A 22,408-nucleotide genomic window follows, 5' to 3' on the forward strand; every position below is an offset into this window, starting at 1 on the left:
AGAACAATAAAAAAAGAAATTCTTCTACTCTAAACTTGAAAAACAGATCCAAGGTAGGAACTCCAGACTACTATCCAGCCGTCGACCAACAATCACTTTCGAACCCATCTTGTGGCTACTAATGACACATGAAGAAAGAAGTCGATATATACGATGGCGCCTTGGTTGGTTGCCGCGTGGGCCCCCAAACCCTGCCTTCGCCATCCCAACAACAATTAAGCTCTTATGACGATTCTTCTCTCAATATTTGTTCAGTGTCGTACTCTACCATACTTTAAACATGATTCATATTTAATTTATAAGAAATCAGAGTAATGACTGCTTTACAAAAAATTATTACAGTCTTTTCTCTATTATTCGACCATAACTAATTCTGCTCCTTTAGCTCAATACAAGTTGTTTTAATATAGCTCTTGATGCAATGTGACATAAATGAAAAATAGGTCCATTTAATAATCATAAATAGCCTACTTGCATAACCAGGAACAGATCTTCATATTGAAATTTATTCATACTATATCTACAGCTATAATTAATCAAAGTATCTTGAAAAGGATTTAATTAAACCTTCATGAAAAGAATATAAATACCAGATATAATAATATTAAATAAAAATATAACTTTTTAAGCCTCGTTGAATTTTATAGTCTTTTTATTCTTACGAGATAACACATTCAGTTTTACACAGTATATATTTGATATACCTAAAGAAAGCTGTGTAGATGCATTCTTTTTTTTTTCTACGTATAGTGTGTATGTTAATCTTTGCCACTTTGATCTAAACACTTTATTGGCCTAAAAGTGACAAAGTAGTAAAGACAACTTCAATTTCTGAGGGTTCGCCACTATACTAATGAACGCAGTGAAATCTGAGGATCTTAAAATAAAATAGTTAAAATTGTTGTACTCTAAGTATACATGTACAATAGATTAAGAATCTGTTTCAGCATCCTTGCTGAATATGGTTGTTCTATCATTACCACGAATTTAATTGGCAAAATATGAATAAATAAATTAAAAAAAGTACTATATAGCATGGCTCCATATAACTTGGTTACATGTATCGCCTCCATTATTTTAGGCTTTGTAAGTCATGTACTGGATTCTTGCATTGTTTTAAACTTTGCTTTAAAGAACCTGCTTCTTTCCCCCCCAAGTTATTCTATATATTATAATCTATACCAATTATGGCATTGTCAATAATTTTTTTTAATAGGCAGTCCCTTTTGTTTATGTATAAGAGGATAGCCTGTAGTTGTTAGGAATGATCACAGGTTCATATTGTAATAATGATTGACCAATAAAATATGATTTGAAAAGAAGCAGTCAGAAATTCTCCTGAAAAAAAAGTATAAAAAAAGCTCCTATTCACTGTTTCCATTTTTTTTTTCTTCATTCAAAGAACTATCTGAACACTCGTAGGCGCAAGTTGAAAGGTGCGATGATAGGCATTTCTTTGCCTGACTTCGGGAGGGTTTTCTTTAATAAAAACTACCTAACTGGCCAAAGGCTTCGGCTGGAGGGCGGGACGATGGAGGGTTTTTTCGCGGTCCTTCCCCATTGCACGGTGGGAAAGGACTTTTTTACCACTTACGTAAATGAAAAAAAAAAAAAAGCAACAAGTTAAAAATGATCAGTGATCATTTCTTTAATAAACATGGAATTTTTCAATAGAAAAATTAAATGATCAACTTTGTTTAAAATATTCAAACTCTTTTTATATATACTATTCATGAGTCTCATCCAATGATAAGAAAAATTGAGAGTAGAGGTTACAGAGTAATGTGCTTACCTCCTTGTTCACCAGAGCTCAGCCCAATTGAGCAGTTTTAGGCTATAGTTAAAGGAAAGCTCAAACATCATCGAATGAAAACGTATCGAGCCGAAGTGCTGATGTTCGTAATTAAGTTCTTTATGGCTTCTCTAGAACAAAAGTAGGAAAATCACAAAAGCTTCACCAAGTTTATCACTTTGGTCATTTAATACAGGTATTGTATTAAAACAAATACAAACCGACAAAATTTATCAACTCTACTGTATAAGCTGAATTAATGAAAGCATCCAACCCCTTTCAGCTTAAAGATAATTTGGGTATGAAGGCTGTATTTTTAGTACCCAAACTCTTTAAGCGTATTTTTTCTATTAACAAAATTAATTATATTGTTTTTCATAAACTTACCTCCTGTCACTTGCTACTTTACTGATTTAATAAGATCAATCATTTGTGGTACCAAACAGTGCTTTTAAACGTCCAACATGCTGATGAAATTTATCTTATAATAATCTCATTCTTTATTAAAACTTTGGCAGACACAAAATTTTTAGTAAAAACAAGCAAATCCTAAAGCTTTGCATACAAGTTTTGTCCAAAAAGCGCCAGAGGATATGAAATTTATTAGAGTCTTTGAAAAATTAAATAAACAGCATGAACAATGGGAACAAAGTCATCGATAGTTTCAATATCGATCACTTCCTCTTCTTCTTGCTCTAATGGGAATTTCTGCTGCCGATCCTTAGAGTATCCATCAGGTACAGTGACCACCAATTCCTTCAATCGGATCTCGTCTCGACCGAGCTCTCTTTCAATGTCTTCCAAAACAAGCATTGACATGGGCCACAACTTGCCATTGACTGGGTCTCGGATGTCTTGTGTGCCAATGATTAACATGCCTTTGGGCGCCAGCCGTTGTGTAGCTTCTCGAGCAATACTGACTAAAGTTTTACGATAGGCATTGATACTTTGAGGTTCAACTTTTTGATGACCAATAACCATCAATACAAGATCACTGTCTGAATAAGGTATCTTATTTATCATATTTTCGTAATGAATCACGTCGTCGGATTTTTCGCTCAATTCAGAAATCAGGCCCTAACAAGATTTAGATTGAGCGAAATACATATAGCATTAATATCTTACAAGTTTTAAGAGTGTCTTGTTGTTTTCTTCAATTCTTTTTAGTCTTTGCTTTTCATAATCTGATATTAAATCCTCCTTTTCTTCTTCGTCTTTAGGTGTTTCCTCATCAACTGAACAAGTTATAAGGGAAAATATTAGAAAATTTTTCTTTCTCTTTTACACTTCTATTAAAATGTAACCTATTTCAGCAATTGGCTGCTCATGGTATGGTTCCTGTATAGAATAAGAAACTAATCAATTTATATTTTTTTGAATTTGAACCGCTCAAGTTTACCAATAAATCCAATTCAATGTGCTCCCAGTTTCCATCATCTTTTCCAAATCTTTCCACCATTCGAGAAATACACAATTGATCAAATCGGAAGGCTTCTGTTGGTTTAAATACCCAGACTGTTCCCATCACAACACTCTTTCTCATAATAGCAGAGGAAGGTACACCATGAAGAGTGCGTTTAGTAGCAATACACTCTAGTACAAGTAAAATAGCATGAGCTATAAAAAAAGTTTGGTAGAATATAAAAGCATACCGTCTTGATCATCTTTGATCAGCATACGATCTATATTCTCTTTGGGTATTTTTCGAAAAGTAGCAATGAATTCGTGGGTAAATACCAAGAAATCAAATTGAACACATAAATAAGTTCCTAATCCAAAGGCTGAGCAGTAACGTTGTCTTTTAATAACCTATTATATACACTTGTATTAATATTTTTAGCATTATATGTGCACATTTTCGTATATGTACAAGCTCTTCGAGTTCAAACCCTTCGTCGATATAAATTCTAAACATATGGTATCCAACGGGTATATAAAAGCAGTGTTCTCGATTATCACCAATACCTAGTGTCAACCTCCGACTCATTTTCAGCAATCTAGAAACAGTTTTAGAAAACAACACTGAACATTACAAGCTTTACCTCCAACTTTCTTCTACAACCTTTGTATATTCTCTATTAAATTCTTCAATACTTGTAAATCTATAAATATATGCCGTAAGTTTTCCTATTGTTTTTCTTACTTATAGAATGTACCTTGAGAGATCTCCTTCTAGATGGGTGGAATAAGTGACACAGTCTTTGTAAGGTGGATGAGAAAGGATATGATGGAATGATTCGTCTGTAAATAATGCACCAGTCAACTGTCGAGAATCAGCCTGGGCAATAATCGGTCGATATTCTGCAGACGTCAAACCTGGAGGAATCTCAAAACAGCAATTACGTTGAGACAAAGAGATGGCAGCCTATTAAAAAAGTTGAATTTATGAAAAATTAAGGGTTTATAGTTTTTCTTTTCTTTTTTTTTACGGGATTAATGTCAACACCAATGCATCTAATAAAAAATAAAATCAAACACAGTTGACATATACATGTTATCTCCTTACCTTCGCTGCAGTAAAAAGCACTCAATAGCATCCGTACCTCTTCCCAGGAAATTGGACAGAATTCTTTCATCTTTGCTTGTGTATTTCAGAATAGCTCTTTAGAAATAAATAAATACGTGTCCTAGTCGTTTCTTTTTACATGATTTTACCGGCGAACTGTTTGGGGCAGCCAGGTTCCTAAATATATTCAATTTGCTTTAGGAAACTTTTTTTTTCTTTTTTTTCTTTTTTTTTTATACCGTGATAGTCTGTTCCTGAATGAGTAGCCCATCGTGGGGCACGTCCAGGAATATCAAAATAAGTTGAATCAAAAGTCAAAGAAAATAGTTGATTCGGCTGTGGTTCATATGAACCTAATCTTTGCCCTACAGCGGAATCATTATTAACCTTGGTTGCTGTGTCTCTAGTGAAATAAGGTTTGTGAGAATAGTCTTCGATTGATGTCATGTATTGCTGCTCCGTGTTATGAATCACAAGCGGCATATCGCTCGATGGCCGTTCGTCATTGTCTACCATCAGAGCCAGTTCAAAACATGGATTACACATTATCACTCCTCCATCGTATCCCTTTCGCCAACTTTCTGCTTCAAAAGTGCCACAATAACAGCAAGAGATGGGCGTGGATCCATCAGGAAGCTTACGCCGCTTACGTGGAAACAGAGATTTTTTCTTCTTTTTAGCATCTAAACAAAGTTAGGTTAGAGTTAAATAAGAGTATAACTATGTGCAGGTAGAATAATAGCCTTACTGGCTTCACGGGCCTCTTCCTTCTTCTTTGCTGCTTCTCTGGCCTTTTGGGCTTCCATTTCTTTTAGGATAGCCAGGGCTATTATAAGTAGTTTTTATATCATTTTTTTTCATGTCTTGCTAATGTTTTAGTCTCTTACATGTTTCCTCAAATTCATCTTCGTTGTGGGGGTGGTCAGAAGGAAACTTTTCGTAGCACTAGATGATAAAGTACCAATATGAATAAAAATGCAGCAAAAGAAGCAATGTCATTTTGCTTACCTCACTGCACAAGTCAAATGATGAGAAATAGCTTGATGATGAACATGGCACACATGTAAACCAAGACTCATCTTCCATCTTCTTGCCACATCCATCACAATTAAATACATTTACATAGGTATCTAAGGTAAGCGGTGATAAATAAAATAAAAATAAATAAGCACCTTTCACTTACCTTTCTTATTATAATAGGCTTCGTGTATTCTACACCAAAAAATGACTCCACTTTTAAAATAGCTAACTGGTTTTTTTGAGCACGGTAGATGGAAACTCTTTGAGCACTTGGATTCAAAGCAGCCTATAGTAGCACCCTTTTCTTTACATGTATAGCAACGCTAAATGTAAGTAGATAGAGTATGTTTTAAAATAAGTCAACCAGCAAACATACTAACTGCATATAAATGTCATACCATGCCTCTACCACGCCGTAAAGCCAATGTAACATTATACCACTTGCCTTCAGGTGTACAAAATACCTCTGGTGAATACCTTGCACAAGCATCATGCGCCCAAAAGGATCGTTTTTTTTCAACACCATTCTTGTTATACGTCGCAATAACGAATGGCCCAATGAACTGCCCTAGTTCCTCTGACGTATCATCGTCATCATTACAAAAAGCACATACTTTTCTGCGTTTCCAACGCTTGAGATATTTGTATCCTTGATCACTATCAATTGGTATCTCTCCAGTAAAAATATTACTTGCATTAGTATCCTCTTGCAATGGTTCTTCTTCTAATACATCTTCTTCCCATACTGTCACAAGTTCACCCTTAATGGGCCTTGGGCCAATTTCTGCATCGATAACAGCTTGAATGGCGAAACTGGATCGAGGATGTTCATGCCAGAATGGAAAATTCTGATCAAAGCATCTATACGATATGCTTAGTTCTCTCTCTCTAATTAACCATCACTACCTTAGACAAAGCTCAAAACTTCGATAATCATGCCCAATGGATGGATTCTCACAATAAGTACAGTAATATCTAAATTGTTTAATGATGACATTGCATTGATTACAATAAACTCTCCATGAATCCATTTCAACCACTACGATTGTATCTGTTAATAAATATTTTTTATTAGTGCTTTTTTATGTTCTTTTACCTTCTATTTCGTCATCCTCATTTGTAGGTCCTTTATAATATTCTACTTGTGCAGCTTCGCCTTCTTCATCTTGAACATCTTCTAATGTCAATCGCTTTCTGTTCAATTTCTTTGACACTGGTGGTTGATGCTTATGCTGACACGTCTCAACTGGCCCATCTTGCATCATCTTTTCATATCGCTCACGATAATCAGGCTCGTTACATTCAACTTGGTGATCATTTTCAATAGGCTGAATGCGCCTACTGCCCACAGTAATGTACTCATCGAAGGCATCAGGCCAACCACAATAATGTACTTTTACCTTATTCTTATGCATTGATACTAGTCTTCCCTCATAAAGTTTTTTGTCCAAGTGAAGTATCGTAATATGCTGCATATAGTCATAACCGTAGACATTCGCCACAAATTCATACTTTTCAGAGGCCTTGGCTTGTGCTACACGAAGTGATATTATCTGCTTTTCCTCTTCCAATACAGGAGGTTCTTCCTCAACAATTGGTTGCTTAGTTGCTGCTTTTTTCTTTTTTTGGTGACTGTTGCTTGCCTTTTTGCTTCTTCTTTTCGGATTGAATTCTTCCTCAGAGCTTGAATCACTCTCAATGTATGTAGGTTCCTTTATCTTCTTTTTTTTTATCACTTGTTCGTTCTCTAATAAGCCTAACTTTTGGTAATCTTCAGGACGTATGACTTGATGCTTTCGCTTTCGCTTGACTTCATCTTGAACTTCTGGATTTGACTCAGCCACCAACAAATCATTGTATCTCTTCTGCTTATCTTCCTCCTCTTTTTTAGACAAAACACGAATACGACGGCTACCAACCATAATCCATTCATCATAAGCATCGTCCCATCCATCATAATGAACCTTAACTTGACCTGGACGCATGGCTACCAATTTACCACATTCCCAAAAGTGTGTCTTTCCTGATCGCGTGTTTAAAATCTCGACAGATTGGTTGTAAGTATAATTGTAAGGATTCGGGACAAACCCATTTTCGTCTTGCAGTTGACGCATAGCACGTCGAGTAGCAAACGCGCCTGTGGTAAGGAAAGAAGAAGAATTGCTAAGTTTAATGCTATCTTTTTCACTCGTCTGATCTTCCTTTACAACTACTGAGGACGGTGGCGTGGATGCTACAGTTTCCTCTTCACTGGCCATCTCCGGTTCAGGGACAGATTTAGCTTTGATCTTTTTCAAAGAGCGTCCTTTCTTTGGTTTCGATGCCTCTGGTTGCTTTTCTTTGTGCTCTGTCGGCTTTTGTATAGGCACAGGTACCTCTTGGGCATCTAAATCAACTTCTTTTTTGTATTTTTCTTCCTCCTCAGGTTTAAGCAGCCTTAGTCTTCTACTGCCCATAACGATCCATTCGGATTGATGCAAATCCGGATACCACACACGAACTTGATCCTTTCTCATCTCTCTTAGGTAGCCAATACATTCCTTGTCTTTGATATTAAAAACAACGGCCACAGGTCTATTACGGCGATAGCCAAATGAATTAGGCCGAAATCCATGTTCATCAACCAAGGCACGTGCCATACGTCGTGTCATAAAAACTTCGTTGTCATTGAATAGCTGCTGTGGATCTTTATCTAGTGTACAGCTAACATAATCATCCTCTTTTCCGCTGATTTTTACACGGGGAATGAGTGTTGGTGCATCCTTTATTGCTAAGCTATTAACTTCTTGTTGTCCTTTTGTTTCTTCTGTTTAAAAAACTATTAAGCAAACTATTGTATTAAAAAGGGGTATGTTTACCATCTTTCTCTTTAGCAATGATTTCAAGTGGCACAATTCGTAACCTACGACTACCCATGATAACCCATTCTTCTTGGTCATCCCAATCGCTGTACTTTACCAAGACTTTTCCTTTATCCATCATTTCTAATGTACCACGGTACCAAATACCATTGATATTTAATACTTCTACAATCTGGTGATGAATATATCCATAAGGATTAGGATAGAATCCATTCTCAGGATCGGCCAACGTCTCTGCCGTTTTTCGTGTCATAAATGCGCCGGTAGAGACAAAGTCCATCATCTTTCGATTTGTTGACTGTGAATGCTTTGACTGAGTCGGAGGAATTGTTATTGATTTCTTTCCCCTAGACCGTTTCTCGCTGCTTTCTTTATTGTTAAATTTTGCATTGTTCTTGCTGCTAGTCTTTGTAGTTTCTTTTATACTAGGTATCTTTGTTTCTTCTTCTTTGCTGCTTAGCTTTACTTTCTTCTTTTTTGTTGTCTGTGGTGTATGCTGCTGAATCTTTTCTACAAGTTCCTGAAAGAGTTCACGCCATTGATCTGTGCAGGTTGAACAAGGACGGACAGAATCCAAAGGATTTCGATCTTTGTGGTTAAGTTGAATACAATCCTTACAATCTTCCTGTTTTTTACTGGGATGAATCATGCCTAGCTCTATCCATGGGCCCAAGACATCATCATCGGATTGTAATGAATCCAATGAAGTTAATGATTCAGCATCATCAAATATGTCCTCTTCCTGATTTTGAGATGGCGTTTTTTCTGATTTTGGATTCTCTTTTGGTATTATTTCTTCTGAATTTGACTGTTCTTCTTGCTTATCTTTATGAACTGATACATCCCATCGAGTCTTTCTACCATTGGATGATATTCTGTAATTTTTTTTGTCATTCTCTGGCAGAAATCTAAAGGTAAATTTGTTGGCAGTAACAGTTGTTTCTTCATTTAACACTCCGTCTTGCATTCGGTTTTTCCGCATCCGGAATAATCCAGCGAATGGCTCCTCTGTCAAAGTGGGTTGCTTTGCTGGAGTTTGCTGCTTGCTTTTTAACATTAGTTTACCCATGAATTTGTCAAATTTTTTCTTTTCTGGTTCATTATTTCCATTCTAAAATAACAAGAGTTGAGAAAAATAATAACAATAAAAAGGGGAAGTTCCCCTTTTTACGCGTGTTCGGGAAAAAAAGTTACTTGATCAGTTCGTATTTGAAGTTTAAGCTCTAAGAATCCACATAGCTTTTTAAAAGAAGAAAAGATGGCAATACTACCTTTATTTTACCTTGATTTGATCCAAAATTTTGAAACAGTTGCCATGCAAATGGTGCACTCGACATGTTTCTTTATTTATTTAATATTCCAAAAAATGAAAAGTAATAAAAAAAGAAAGAAAGGCAAAATAGGTGTAAAAAAATGCAACATGACCTGGAAAAAAATAAAAAAAAAAAACTTGATTATGTTTGTGCCACCTTGACTATAGAACGTCGGATATTTAAAGTGGCTATAGAAAACAAGAAAAAGCCAAGATATTTTCTACTATTTTTTTCTTGATTTTTGAAAGATGGAAGCATTATTTCCTTATGTCAAGGCATTTATTATACCTTCAAAGATAAGCAAATATAACATAAGCTTATTCGCTCATTTAATACGTAAACATGGTCAATAAAATAACAAATTGACAAGCTACGTTACACGAACTCACCCTGTCTGCTTCTGCAGGAGGTGAGGTCTGTGATGAACAAAAGAGATGCAACATTGTTTTTACTGCATTAAGATCACCAAAACGTATTTCAAGACACATTATAAATTATCAAGTACAAACGTTTGGATATTGTTTATTTGATTTTAAATATGTGTTACTCTGTAGATTCCCGTAGTAGATCCAAACTGGATAATAATGTGGTAAAAAAGAAAAAAAAAAAAAAGACTTTTGTTCTTTAATACAGTTACTAAAATGAAAGTAATAATAAGCGATAAAGCACATACACTCTTACCTATTCACCCTTATAAGGTTAAAATGCCTATTGCTGATCAAGTCTTGTCAGAAAGCGAGACTGCGAATGTTGATCAAGTAGATGAAATTGATATATTAAACTTGAGATTTATAGATGTGCCACCAGAAGAACTCCCGCCTTTTGATAACATGTAAATAACTTGATTCTTTTTAATTTATACTTTTTATTTTACTTGAACTCTTATAGTGATATAAAAAGTACTTCTTCCTCTGACGACGAAGACGAGTGTACTACGTATTCAATTAATTCAGATATATTATGCAACTTACTTTATCACCTCAAATAGATAATCATATTTTACCAACTGAGTTTATAAATACAAAATATGCTTGTCTGCGTGCTACACCCTATGAGCCAAATTACAACAAAAGATTGATTTGCTTGCTTTCATTGGTAGAGCAAAGCAGAGAATTAGAAGGCGAAAATATAAGAGCAGCAAGCTATGCTCATGTTATTTCAGCTTTAAAGGTAAAACTATGTTTTTTTTGTTTTTGTTTTGCTAGCTGCAATGTTCCTTTATAGACCTATCCTCGTCCACTAGGCTCAATAAAAGAAGCAGAAAAAATTATTGGTGTTGGTGTAAGAATACGACAGAAAATCCAGCAGTTTCTTGAAACCGGAACAATCGAAGAAGCAGAAGGATTGAGGCATAGTGAAGAATTTAGAACAAGAAGACTGTTTAGTAAAGTTTATGGTATTTATACCAAGCTTTTCTTTGTGAAATTTAAAGATACACTTTAAATCAATTTCAATAGGGGTCGGTCCTGTCACAGCCAAGATTTGGTGGGATGTTGGCTATCGAACTTTACAGGAGGTATTCGATAACGCTCAGCTGACTTCAACTGTGAGACTTGGAATTCAGTTGTTTCCCCACTTTCATCAAAAGTTGATAGAATAAAAATAATATAAAATAGCTTAAATGTGTTGCTTAATTCTGTTTTATTCAAATAGAATGAATAGATCTGATGCTGAAGAGATGATTAGTATTATTCAAGATCAAGTTTCACAGTTAGACCATAAGATATACATTACGCCTGTTGGTGGCTACAGGTTCATTTTAAATACAGACAATATCTTTTGATTTATTACTTATGATGTTTTTTAGACGTGGTAAGCCTGAGACGGCTGATTTGGACCTAATAATCTCAGCACTTGAAGGAACACCAGCACAATTATTGATCTCATTGTTAGATAAGATGCGTCAGATTGGTTTACTGAAGCACATAGTTTCACACACACGAAGGCGTACTAGCAAAGGGAGTGCATCTAGTTACATGTATAAACAATTTGGTAACGAGCTTGAATTGGTAATGTGGTTTCTTTAGTATGAAGCTACTGAACTACATAATTAATACTCGGTTCAATTTTTTTTGCTATAGTACACCTGCGCAATACTACAGCCATCAAAAGAAATTATGAGACAGGTAGACTTTGTTGTAGCCGAACCCGATCAGTATGTTACGGCTGTCTTGGGTTGGACGGGCACCCGACATTTTGAAAAATCGCTTCGTGACTATGCAAAAAGGGTATAGTACAATTATAGTTATTTATCTTGCAAAAACAAGTGACGCTCAATTTTAGGAAAAACACATGACCCTTAATAGTGAGGCCATTATTTTGGAAAATAGATCTGGAAAAGCAAAACTAACACCCCGCACAGAAGAAGAGGCATTTGAAATTTTAGGGGTGCCTTACTTAGATCCAACATTAAGAAACTGCTAAATTTTTTAATAAATATTAGTTGCAATCAAGTCTAAAGTAATGTAGTATAAAAACAGTTGATTGCATTCACTTTGCTTCTTTACATCTGGGCCTGTGAAAATTTGAGTTAAGAAACCAATCGAATCCAGTATGCATCTAATTGCTGTAATAACACTAGTGAAGCAGGCGGCGATTCCAAATCTAATATTAATAAATTCCTTAATGAAAGCCTTACTTTGTTCTTTTTATTGTGCCATGCCAAACCCTGGACAATACTTCTTGATTTTGTGTGACACATTTTCCTTTAGACTGAATTTTTTTTTGAAAGTCTGAAATGAAAAAACAAAATTTGTTTCAAAAACATGGCTGATTTAAAAACTCATAAGGAGGAAGAGTCGAATCTAAACGACAAGTTTGCGGAATCCTGTAAAGTCGAAGAAACCGCAAAAACTACTAGCAGCAAAAAGAAGAAGAACAAAAAGAAGAATGTCGTGTTGGAAAATATTAATCCTTTTTATGAAAAGGCATTTGCAAACTACCCTGTTCATCTTAAAAACACAAAAACCAAGGGTCGACACGCGGTTGCATCAGAAGAACTACCTGAAGGCGCTACTGTTAGTCTAGAAACAGCTACAGCGTTTGTGGTACGCTCTGAATTTATTGACCAAAATTGTCATTTTTGTTTAGCAGACTTGACACAAAAAGTGATATGCTCCAATTGTTCTCTATCCTATTATTGCTCAGAGACATGCTCAAGCAAAGATCATACGCTGCATCAGCCTGTTTGTAACGCGTTTAGCCAAGTTCAAGCCATCGCCCATGCCACAGACGTGGATGTTGATTTACTTCGATTGATGCTTTTATTATTAGCGCGCCGCCACATGGACTCCCAAAGCAATCAGGAAGATGTAACACCCTTTTGGTGCGTTGAAGATCTCTTGAGCCACATTGAGAGCGCACCTGCTGCCTTTAAGCAGGTCGTGACAGCTGCATGTAAGTCATTAAAAAGGAAACTTTGAAAAAAAAATAATAATGATTCTTTTGTGTAGCTGAAAGACTACTAAGTGAATTGCCTGAATCAGTCCAAATTCCCGTAGAAGACATGGTTTCCCTTGCTTGCAGGTAAAAAAAAAAAAAAAAAAAAAAAAAAAGACAATGATATAAAAAATAAGAAACTGGACAGTGGACATTAAGAAATTACAAATAGAATCAACTCCAATGCACACGGACTTGGTGATAATCATTCACGCAATACGGATGTAGCTCTCGGTTTGTTTCCCCTTGGTGCCTTATTCTTTAATCATGGATGTAATCCAAATACCGCATTCGTGGGGTTACCTAATGGTCAATTAGCCTTTAGAACCATTCGATCAGTTCAAAAGGACGAAGAGCTCGTTGTGAGTTATATTGATATTTATTCAGATAGAGACGAGAGACGACAGGAACTGCTGACTACAAAGCATTTTTGGTGCAAATGTAAACGCTGTGCGAGCCCATTAGAGAAATCCATAGATCGTTTCCTTCAAGGCGTTGTGTGCAATCAATGTGAAAAAGATGTGTATATGATTCCAGCAACAAATATAGACCTTTTGATGAAAGGAGAACGTAGTTTGATGATAGAAAACACGTTCAAATGTGCCTCTTGTGGGCATGAGTTAGAAGGACAAATATTACGACAATCTTTAGATGAGGCTCACTCAAAATATGCTGCAGGAATGGCATATATTAAACAAAAGCGGGACTATATAAGAGGTGGTCAACAATTAGAGGCATTGACAAAAAAAAGCGGTCATAAAAAGGGTGACATTCATTCTTTACACTCAATTCGTTTCAACTCATACATTCCTTTGATGAACTGCATGCGTTACAACGGTAATTTGAAAGGGGCCATCGAAGCAAACAAATCCATCTTGTCCTTGATGGAACAATATGCTACTGTTGGTGGTTTACCAAGCAATACTTCAGAACACTCAGATTACTGGCAAAATTTAGGCGAGCTTTGCGAAAAGATGGCCAATGAAAGTTCAAGTGCAATATTAGAGAAAAAATGGTTAAAGGAAGCCCGTCATGCATTTGTTCAAGCGCTCAATATACGTGCAGTCACTTTTGGAAAGACGCATCTTAAAACTCAACATATACAGCAATCTATCGATAAGATAAAATTATAATACTGTATTTTCCCACTATTTCAAATGTTTTTTTTTTTTTTTTGTACTTTTTTTTAGAAAGCTGGAGCTAATTCTGAAAACCTCCTGCTATTTTTTTAATATTTGATTATAGTTATGTTTTTAAGGATAGTGTTGGCTTTCCAAGAGCAATTTATTCTTCAAAAGTTTCATAAACTAAAAAAGAGCTTCGTAATTTATTTTGCTAAGCCAACGGACATTTCATCTTTATAGCCACTTCAAAATTCTTGACACTCAAATTTTATTGGCCATTTGTATTGATTAAAAAGGAAGTTATACTGAACTTTCCCAATCACAGCTATTTTTTTTCGTACGGCTTGTCCAATTTACGTCAAACCCAATGTTTTTTGATAGACTCCAAGATGATATGGTTACTGATTTCTCAGAATCTGATGTATTTGAAGGGTGGATCCCTCCTAATTGTATCACTGATGTAATTATTTTTGTGTCGACTGAAGATATGGAGAAACATATGAAAGATATCCATAAACTTCCTGGAGATGTTTCCGCACCAGCTTTGCGTACAGATATTTTCTCTCGTATTGTGGGTTGGCCATTTAGCTACAAGAAGATTTACAGTGTAAAAAATCTAACATGATTATAAAATTTGAGGAAGTTTATCTTTAACAATCATTGTTTTAAATAAATAAAAATAGTGTTTGTTACAGCATTGTTTTTTTTGACTTCGTAATAGACTACAGTCTCTATCATGGGGAATTATGCAAATGCCATTTAAATAGTGAAATCCCCATAATGGAAGTTTAGTTAATTGAGAGGGCCGAATTACTATGTAATAAAGTTTACTTCATTGGGTCTTAATAAATAAATAGCATTTATAAAAAAAAAAAAAAAAAAAAAAAAAAAAAGTAAATGTGAAGTACAGCTGGCTTCCTTCGTCGTATCAAATAATAACTTACTTTTGCTTCAAAGCTTTTCTCATTTAGGCTAACTTCAATCCATTGGGCCTATAATAATTGTGAAAAATCTCTATTAATTCGCCATCTGCTGAATTTTTTAATTTTTATAGATAGTAGCATAAACTAGAAAAAAGTAGTTCTGAAGTATTCGATGAGATATCCTACGCTGTTTTTCTGTTTTTTTATTGATATATAGTAGGTTTATAAAGGGCACCAGCTATCAAAAATATAGTTAAGTGGCTTTTCTATTGAATTTTGCAATTACTGGATGTCCTTATGAATAGCTTGTTTCCATTCTAGAATTATATTATTTTATTGTCCTCATATCCGAACTTTGTCATAGAGTACGCGTCCATAATATTTTGCTAGCACACATATTGTTCTTATAGGCCCATTTAACTATAAATTAATTTAGTGAATGCTAGATATTTTTTTAATAGTAGAGGAAAAAGAAATTTCCTTAAAGGATTACAGTTGATTTAATATACTACAAAGATATGTTTCAGAGTGTATATTTAATGAGTATAATGAGCATATATACCTAAAAGCTTTTAAACGTACTAATTTTAAGCCATGTACATATATTAATATAAAATAATAACAATTCCACATTCTATATTTACCATTTTTTTGTATTTCTTGTAGTTTTCTAAATCAAAGAATAATCTTTTCATACGATATTAAATATTACCCACTGTTTCAAAGCAGACGTCATTTTTTCTTATACTTTCAAGTAGCATATCCCTCATTAAGTTTTTTTTTATCTATCAAATACTTGGTGTGCTGGAGCACGGTAAACCATACAAATTATATCCAGAATGTTCATAATTTTATCGTAGCATTCACTTGAAGTATCTTTGTCAATGTATTTGTTAATTCTCTATTATATCCTATTTTATTGTACTATTTTTTATTTTTCTCTTCCTCTTTAATATAATAGTAAAATGTTACCATTATGCAGCTACTGGCGTGTTACTAACCTTCCATATATGAATATATGTACTACTATTGATGTGGCTATTAATAGTCCGGTGATGGCAGCCTATCCAAGAGGACGTTGAAATTTCTTTAAGTGAAGGAATAGGAAATTACATACAGGATTTTCATAAAAACTGAATAGGATCGATTAGTATACTTATTTCAAACATGTTGGCTAAAGTGGTTGATGAAGATGGAAATGGTAAGAGGAGAAATCTATCAAGAATAAAAAAATACTCATATAATTTTATCTCTCAGAGGTTCCTCAAGGTGAAAAGGGAGAGCTTTGGCTAAAGGGTCCTAATATCACGAAGGTAAATTACTTAACATTAAAAGGAGCAATAATAGCTCAATCGAATGTGTAGGGTTACATCAACAACCCTGAAGCCACGGCAGATTGCATTGACAATGAAGGATATTTCCATACAGGAGATATTGTAGTTGTAGATAAAAATGAGTATTTTTTTGTTGTTGATCGCCTAAAAGAGCTTATTAAATACAAGGGATTTCAGGTAAAAATAAAACTAAAGCTGTAATACAGAAAAGTCTTAGTGTTGAATTAATAGGTTCCTCCTGCTGAATGAGAAGGCGTCTTGGTAAATGATTAAAAATAAGACTAAATAATTAAATTTGCTAAAGCTTATTTTATTTTTTAAAGTTGAAATCATCTATAATTGCAGATTGTGCTATTGTCGATGTTTATGATAATGCTCAAACAACAGAATTGCCTCTCGCATATATCGCTTTAAACCCAGATCTCCAAATATCCGGAAAGTTGATAGAGAAAATCATGAAATATATAACAGATGTCACCCTTCAATTTAAGCATATGAGAAGTATTTGTGTTATCAATGATATGTCTAAAAGACCTGCCTACAAGGCTCTTCACCGAATTTTCGGCGATTGATCTCCATCTCAAAAACCAAAGTGGAAACAAGGCCAAGCTATGGATGCGGACATGAAGACTCTCTACCCCGATTGTAGACTATGTCAGAAATAAACATTCGGAATTCGATTGCCATCCTATGACACGTCCAATGAAATTGTAGGAGAAGCGGATCAAGAATCTCAAGAGTTTTTTTTTAATTCATTTAAATGCATCTCAGTTAAGCTTTTCTTTATTTTCTTTCTCTCCAGACATTACCTTTTTACTCTCTTCCCATTTCCACACATAACAAATCCTTGAAATATGGAAACGACGAATTCATCCAATACCAGCATGTCTGATTCAACTATAGATCCATCTGTACCTACATCTGTACCTATATCCGAAAAAACGGAGATAGCAAATGAAAGCGTAACAACATCCACCACAGAAGATCCTAAGGATAAGAGAACCAATGTCATAGTAACTTTAATTGGCCTTCAAGTGGCTTTCTTTTTGTCTGCTCTTGACAGGTAAATGAGCATACTTAATGTGTAAAATCATGCTCAATTGATAAACATACGCAGTACTATTATATCAACAGCATTGCCCACAATTGGGTCTGATTTCAACCAAATGACAATTGTTTCATGGGTTGCTACAGCTTATATCTTAACTTATGATGCATTTCGTAAGCAATTGAAAGTACAGATTATTGGATTAGACTAATTTTTTTTTTATCAAAGAACCATTGTTTTCTAAATTTTCTGATATTTTCGGTCGTAAATGGATTCTCATGTTTGGCATTGGATTGTTTTTATTTGGATCCGTGTTATGTGGTGCTGCAACGGTATGCATAGGAGAATTGGCAAGGATGAAAAAAAATAAATAACCTAGCTTTCAATAGACTATGATTATGCTGATCGTTGCAAGAGCCATTGCTGGTATTGGTGCTGCAGGTATAAATTCTATGGTAAATTTCTAAGAATCCAAGATTGTGGGACGGTTGTATTAAGTCTTTGTGTCCCTTAGGTTTACATTATAATTACGGATATTGTACCATTGGAAAAGAGAGGAAGTTATCAAGGGTAAAAAAAATAAAGAAAAAGAAATGCTTGTATTTGTTACTAATTGTTTACATAGCGTAGTTAATGCTGTATATTCTTTGTCAAGTATCTTTGGTCCATTAATTGGTGTAAGTATCATCATGTCCTTATTATTGAAGTAATTATGTTAAATTATAAAATGTTTTTAGGGTTCATTTACTGATTATGTTACATGGAGATGGAACTTTTATATCAAGTAAACAAACCAAAAGCAATACAAGATATAAACGGGAACTAAAATTTCTTTTATACAGTCTTCCTATTGGTGCCGTAGCTGTTGCAGTTCTTTTATATTTCCTGAGATTACCTACACCTAAATCCAAGCTTTCCGAGAAATTAAAGCGTGTGGACTACATAGGTACTGTGATCGTACTGGCCTTTTCTACCTTGTTCTTATTGGCCCTTAACTTTGGGGGACAAGCATTCCCTTGGAAGTCAGCTGTTGTCATTGTACCCTTGGTTCTCTCAGTTCTTTTGGTAGGCCTGCTGATGGTTGTCGAAAAAAAATTTGCCAAAGAGCCTTTGATGCCACCAAGGCTATTTAGAAATCGATCTGTGGTAAGCGTCTTGTTTGTGAATTGGTTCTATGGCATGTCCTTCTTTGCAGCTGTTTATTATCTTCCAGTCTATTTCCAGGTTGTCCGTAACGATAGTGCTATGTGGTCCGGTATTCGTTTAATTCCCATGCAACTTGTGCTTTGTGTTACTTCTACTTTGACAGGCTTTACTATATCAAAGACAGGTGTTTACAGACCAATGATTTGTATTGGTATGGGTCTAATGACATTGTGGATTGGACTCACTACTTTATATGATCAAACAATACCATTTTCCCGTAAGTTTACATGATTATACATCTTAAAAAAAAAACTTACCTTTGCCTTATAGAGATTTATGGTATCACTATTCTTGGCTCTGGATCACTTGGATGTCTCTTTTCATCTACTATTATCGCTCTTCAAGCCTCTGTGGAAATAAAAGATATTGCTGTTGTCACTGGTCTAGGTAACTTTTCTCGTATCCTTGGTGGCGCCTTAGGTGTTGGTAAGTCCGCGGAGACGGTGTTATATTCTCTTTCCCTTTTTACTCAATGATTATTTTAGCCATATCCTCTGCTGTTTTGAATTCACATTTAAATCAAGAGCTTCCTAATCTTTTACCTATTGATGAAGCTACTAAAGTCATTCAATCCTCAGAATATGTCAACCACGGTTTACCAGAGCAATATAAGGTGCTAGCTATTGAAGTCTATGTTCATGGACTTCAAATGATTTGGTATGTCTTGATAGCTATGTCTGGATTAGGCTTTATTGCTTCGTTCTTTGTCAAACATCATTCTGTACGTCGCCATGTCAAAGCTGCTGCAGCTGCTAAACAAGGAAATGAAGCCGATAAAGTTGATGACGTAGTTGTTGAAATAGCTTCTTCAATAGAAGAAGAAATTAAAGGTAGCTCAGTATTATCAAAGACTGAACATAAAGTAAACTATTCCTCTCCAGAATAGAAGTAGACATTTTTTTTTGAAAAACATATAGTTTATATCAAGTATTCATTTATGATCATTTTGTAATTACTTTCCGCTTTCTCTGTGTTAATAAATACATGTATTAAAATAGTTATTCTTTCATTTTTGCAAGAGCTTTCTGTTTAGATTAATTGAAACGTAAAAGAGCTAAATTATCTACACATAAACTTATCCATACTCTGACAACACACGTAAAACGTAGAACGTGCTAATAGAACAGATAAAGAATGATTACGCAAAAAGAATAAAGGCAACGCTAATCATTTCAAAATACAGAAACAAAAGAACTCTCCAGAACGCAGCACTGATGCACGCTTGGATGCCACAAGATGATGACAGGAGCTACTGAATATTACGATACTAGATTGCCATCATCCCTATTGATGCTATCTTACCACTGCATCTACAGCGTGTACCGGTGAAAATAAGACAGCAAAGAGGGGTTATTGACATTAAGATCAAAATTAATATGATAACCAAAATGAGGTTCTATCTTTAACAATAAAACACCTTTGTGTGACAACCTTTGGGAGTAGCATTTTGAGAAGCCTTGCGGAGTCTTGGATGCAAAATAACCAAAACTCTGGTGAGAAGATGTAGAAGGGCAAGGAGACAAACGTTACCTTCACTTTAATTGCAACTAGTTGTTAGAAAGTAAAAAGTAAGCTGAATGAAAATGTAATAAAAGAAAATAAAGAAAATCATTTCTATTATTCGAAAATTCACAATGTACAGCAGAATTTTTTTTGGGTGTTTACAGTTAAATTTTATTTCACACCACCTACTTCTCGACTAGGCCTAGCAGTTTTATAAGGCTATAAAGTAAAATAAGACCAATTATAGTGGAAAAGTTGAATCTTTTAAAGTATCGATTCCTCGCTCCTTTCACAAAAGGAAAATACATCTTTTATTTTAAAATTCTTTTGGCTGCGAAGGCGATAAAGCTTCAAATTGAACTTTGTAGCACAAGTGTAAAAAAGAACTCTATTCCCATTTTTTCTAAAGTGCTCTAATCTCATATCAAAAAGCCACTTGAAAAAAAACAGAGTTTGCCTGTCAGATTGCTGACCAATCATAAGCAGGGATTATCCCTTTTTTTTTTACTTGCCCTGCAAACACACATTTTTTTTTTATTCTTCAATCGTCCACATGTTTGGTGCTTTTAGACCTTCGCTTGTAGCCCAAGGTGGTTTACTTTGGTAAGATAATAAAGAGCAATGAATTACAAGAAAACTTATTTATTTCATTAGGAAAAATCCTTTCCGCATGTCAGCAACTCGTAAAGCAAATGTGAGAAAGAGACTCAAGGCAGTTGATGAAGTTATTTCAGTTGTTGCGGAATCTGGAGTACAATGTAAAGCATTGACTGAAGCACTTGCACTTCCTAAAGAATCAGAGATGCTCCCAAGAGATAAATATACAGTTTTTAGTCGAACAGCCAATGGATATCGTAAATCACTTCATAAAGTACCCAAGTTTACTAAAAAGACAAACAGAACAAGTCCTCCTGGTTTTTAATTGTAAATAGAATAAAGAGGATTATTTTTTGCTTTTTTTATTATTTGCTTTAGATTGTTGCTGCTTTACAAATCCATGTTCTTCTAAAGTAGTACGTGCTATATTATTGATATCTTTAAATCGATCAGGACCTAAATGAATACCACCAAACCATCTTGTTACAACCACAACTACATTTTCTACATTTAATATTTGCATTAAATGTAGCAATCGACCTTTTAAAAAAGGGGGATTAGTCTACGACCCTTTAGATTGTACACTCTATTTACCGCCTGCAGCCGTTTCACCATCATCATCATTATCTTGAAGCACTTTACCATCTGGCATTGTGATACGATAAGCCAAGATGTTATGCGTTGCTTTAGCAATCTTTTTATTTTGTAATAAGCAAGCAATGACCAATTTGACTTGATGTATTGTATCTACTTTGGCTACATGAGCTACAAAAATCGATTTACGATCCACGAGTGGTTCAGTCGAGGAGAATAGAGTTGGGGGTATTTCGGTAAAGTGTGCTCCCATCAGGGATCGAACTGTAGGTCGATCGTGCCCGTCTTCTATCACGACCTCTTCCTCAACCATGTTTATTTGTTCCATTTTTGTCTCTACTACTTTCATCTCTTCTTCTTCGTTACTTGTTGACTTTGGCACATTTTCCTCCAAATATTCTCTTAACCAACTGATCCATTCAAACAAGACCACCTCTGTCGGTTCAAAAAGTGACTGAAATCCTTGGTCGATTGCGTCCAGTATGATATCATCCACTTTTTTAGGACCACAATAAACTGAGACTACTTCATAGACTGGCATATCTTGATTCGGATAAGTTGGTGGTAAAAAGAATTTGAGGGTGAGCTGTCTAGGTGATCTCAAGTTGGATTCTTCTTGGTCAAGATGAATAGTAAACGTGTAAGCGTCTGATGAAGTCGTGTCCTTTTTGAAGTCGTCTGGGAATATAGCTTCTAAAGCTTCAAGTTCTTGTTCTTGCTTTTCTCTGTTTTCTAATTCTTGTTCTTTATTCATTTTGCCCAAAAAAAAAATAAAAAGAATAAATGACAAGGTAAAAGTGACTTTTTATTTGTAAAAAGGAAAAGATGATGATCTATTGTATATGTGATATGTGCACTTGAAAAATAGATGAAGAAAATATACAAAAATGTTTTTTTTTTTTTTTAAATGTCCATTTTGATTTTTTTGCTGTTCATGTCTTCTTGTTGAGAATAAAGTGGTCTTTTTCTATTATCAAATGAGTGGAAAGTCTAGAATATAAAATAAATTATTTTTTACATCTCAGTTCTTGTATGAACCCCGGTTTCTTTTAAGGAAGTCGGTAATAAAAATGGATTTGTAGGAGGATGCTGTTGTTGGATCGGGCTCATTGAATAAAATTCTGGTAAAAAGGTAGAAGGTGAAGGTAA

The 22,408-nt window shown here is 34.8% G+C and overlaps 8 protein-coding genes across 8 annotated transcripts; 6 read left to right on the forward strand and 2 right to left on the reverse strand.

Annotated features, from left to right (window-relative positions):
* Positions 1-2,395: 2,395 nt before the first annotated feature.
* On the reverse strand, positions 2,396-9,248 carry RO3G_02774 (uncharacterized protein; the record flags this gene model as incomplete). The annotated part of the gene is made up of 19 exons (XM_067657365.1): positions 2,396-2,869; positions 2,918-3,027; positions 3,179-3,385; positions 3,445-3,601; positions 3,663-3,789; positions 3,835-3,894; positions 3,949-4,157; positions 4,222-4,246; positions 4,299-4,394; positions 4,448-4,475; positions 4,538-4,981; positions 5,047-5,124; positions 5,186-5,243; positions 5,307-5,428; positions 5,482-5,641; positions 5,717-6,179; positions 6,225-6,369; positions 6,415-8,124; positions 8,177-9,248. 19 exons carry the CDS (start codon positions 9,246-9,248, stop codon positions 2,396-2,398), a joined length of 5,745 nt encoding a protein of 1,914 aa, XP_067513466.1.
* Positions 9,249-10,196: 948 nt separating this feature from the next.
* Positions 10,197-11,092, forward strand: RO3G_02775 (uncharacterized protein; the record flags this gene model as incomplete). Its single annotated transcript, XM_067657366.1, has 5 exons — positions 10,197-10,324; positions 10,381-10,421; positions 10,481-10,662; positions 10,717-10,876; positions 10,950-11,092. The coding sequence occupies 5 exons, from the start codon at positions 10,197-10,199 to the stop codon at positions 11,090-11,092; spliced, it is 654 nt and encodes a 217-aa protein (XP_067513467.1).
* Positions 11,093-12,257: 1,165 nt separating this feature from the next.
* On the forward strand, positions 12,258-14,063 carry RO3G_02776 (uncharacterized protein; the record flags this gene model as incomplete). The annotated part of the gene is made up of 3 exons (XM_067657367.1): positions 12,258-12,888; positions 12,945-13,017; positions 13,103-14,063. 3 exons carry the CDS (start codon positions 12,258-12,260, stop codon positions 14,061-14,063), a joined length of 1,665 nt encoding a protein of 554 aa, XP_067513468.1.
* A 358-nt stretch (positions 14,064-14,421) lies between these two features.
* Positions 14,422-14,817, forward strand: RO3G_02777 (uncharacterized protein; the record flags this gene model as incomplete). The annotated part of the gene is made up of 2 exons (XM_067657368.1): positions 14,422-14,661; positions 14,776-14,817. 2 exons carry the CDS (start codon positions 14,422-14,424, stop codon positions 14,815-14,817), a joined length of 282 nt encoding a protein of 93 aa, XP_067513469.1.
* A 1,327-nt stretch (positions 14,818-16,144) lies between these two features.
* Positions 16,145-16,883, forward strand: RO3G_02778 (uncharacterized protein; the record flags this gene model as incomplete). Its single annotated transcript, XM_067657369.1, has 4 exons — positions 16,145-16,178; positions 16,235-16,290; positions 16,342-16,488; positions 16,635-16,883. 4 exons carry the CDS (start codon positions 16,145-16,147, stop codon positions 16,881-16,883), a joined length of 486 nt encoding a protein of 161 aa, XP_067513470.1.
* A 312-nt stretch (positions 16,884-17,195) lies between these two features.
* On the forward strand, positions 17,196-19,451 carry RO3G_02779 (uncharacterized protein; the record flags this gene model as incomplete). The annotated part of the gene is made up of 10 exons (XM_067657370.1): positions 17,196-17,374; positions 17,429-17,532; positions 17,588-17,691; positions 17,749-17,814; positions 17,874-17,929; positions 17,985-18,036; positions 18,097-18,143; positions 18,202-18,782; positions 18,836-18,991; positions 19,051-19,451. The coding sequence occupies 10 exons, from the start codon at positions 17,196-17,198 to the stop codon at positions 19,449-19,451; spliced, it is 1,746 nt and encodes a 581-aa protein (XP_067513471.1).
* Positions 19,452-20,621: 1,170 nt separating this feature from the next.
* RO3G_02780 (uncharacterized protein) lies at positions 20,622-20,990 on the forward strand (the record flags this gene model as incomplete). Its single annotated transcript, XM_067657371.1, has 2 exons — positions 20,622-20,671; positions 20,723-20,990. 2 exons carry the CDS (start codon positions 20,622-20,624, stop codon positions 20,988-20,990), a joined length of 318 nt encoding a protein of 105 aa, XP_067513472.1.
* Positions 20,991-21,011: 21 nt separating this feature from the next.
* RO3G_02781 (uncharacterized protein) lies at positions 21,012-22,013 on the reverse strand (the record flags this gene model as incomplete). Its single annotated transcript, XM_067657372.1, has 3 exons — positions 21,012-21,169; positions 21,260-21,430; positions 21,626-22,013. 3 exons carry the CDS (start codon positions 22,011-22,013, stop codon positions 21,012-21,014), a joined length of 717 nt encoding a protein of 238 aa, XP_067513473.1.
* Between the last annotated feature and the right edge of the window lie 395 nt (positions 22,014-22,408).

Source organism: Rhizopus delemar, genomic scaffold, assembly GCF_000149305.1.
Source record: "Rhizopus delemar RA 99-880 supercont3.2 genomic scaffold, whole genome shotgun sequence".
NCBI lineage: Eukaryota > Fungi > Mucoromycota > Mucoromycetes > Mucorales > Rhizopodaceae > Rhizopus > Rhizopus delemar.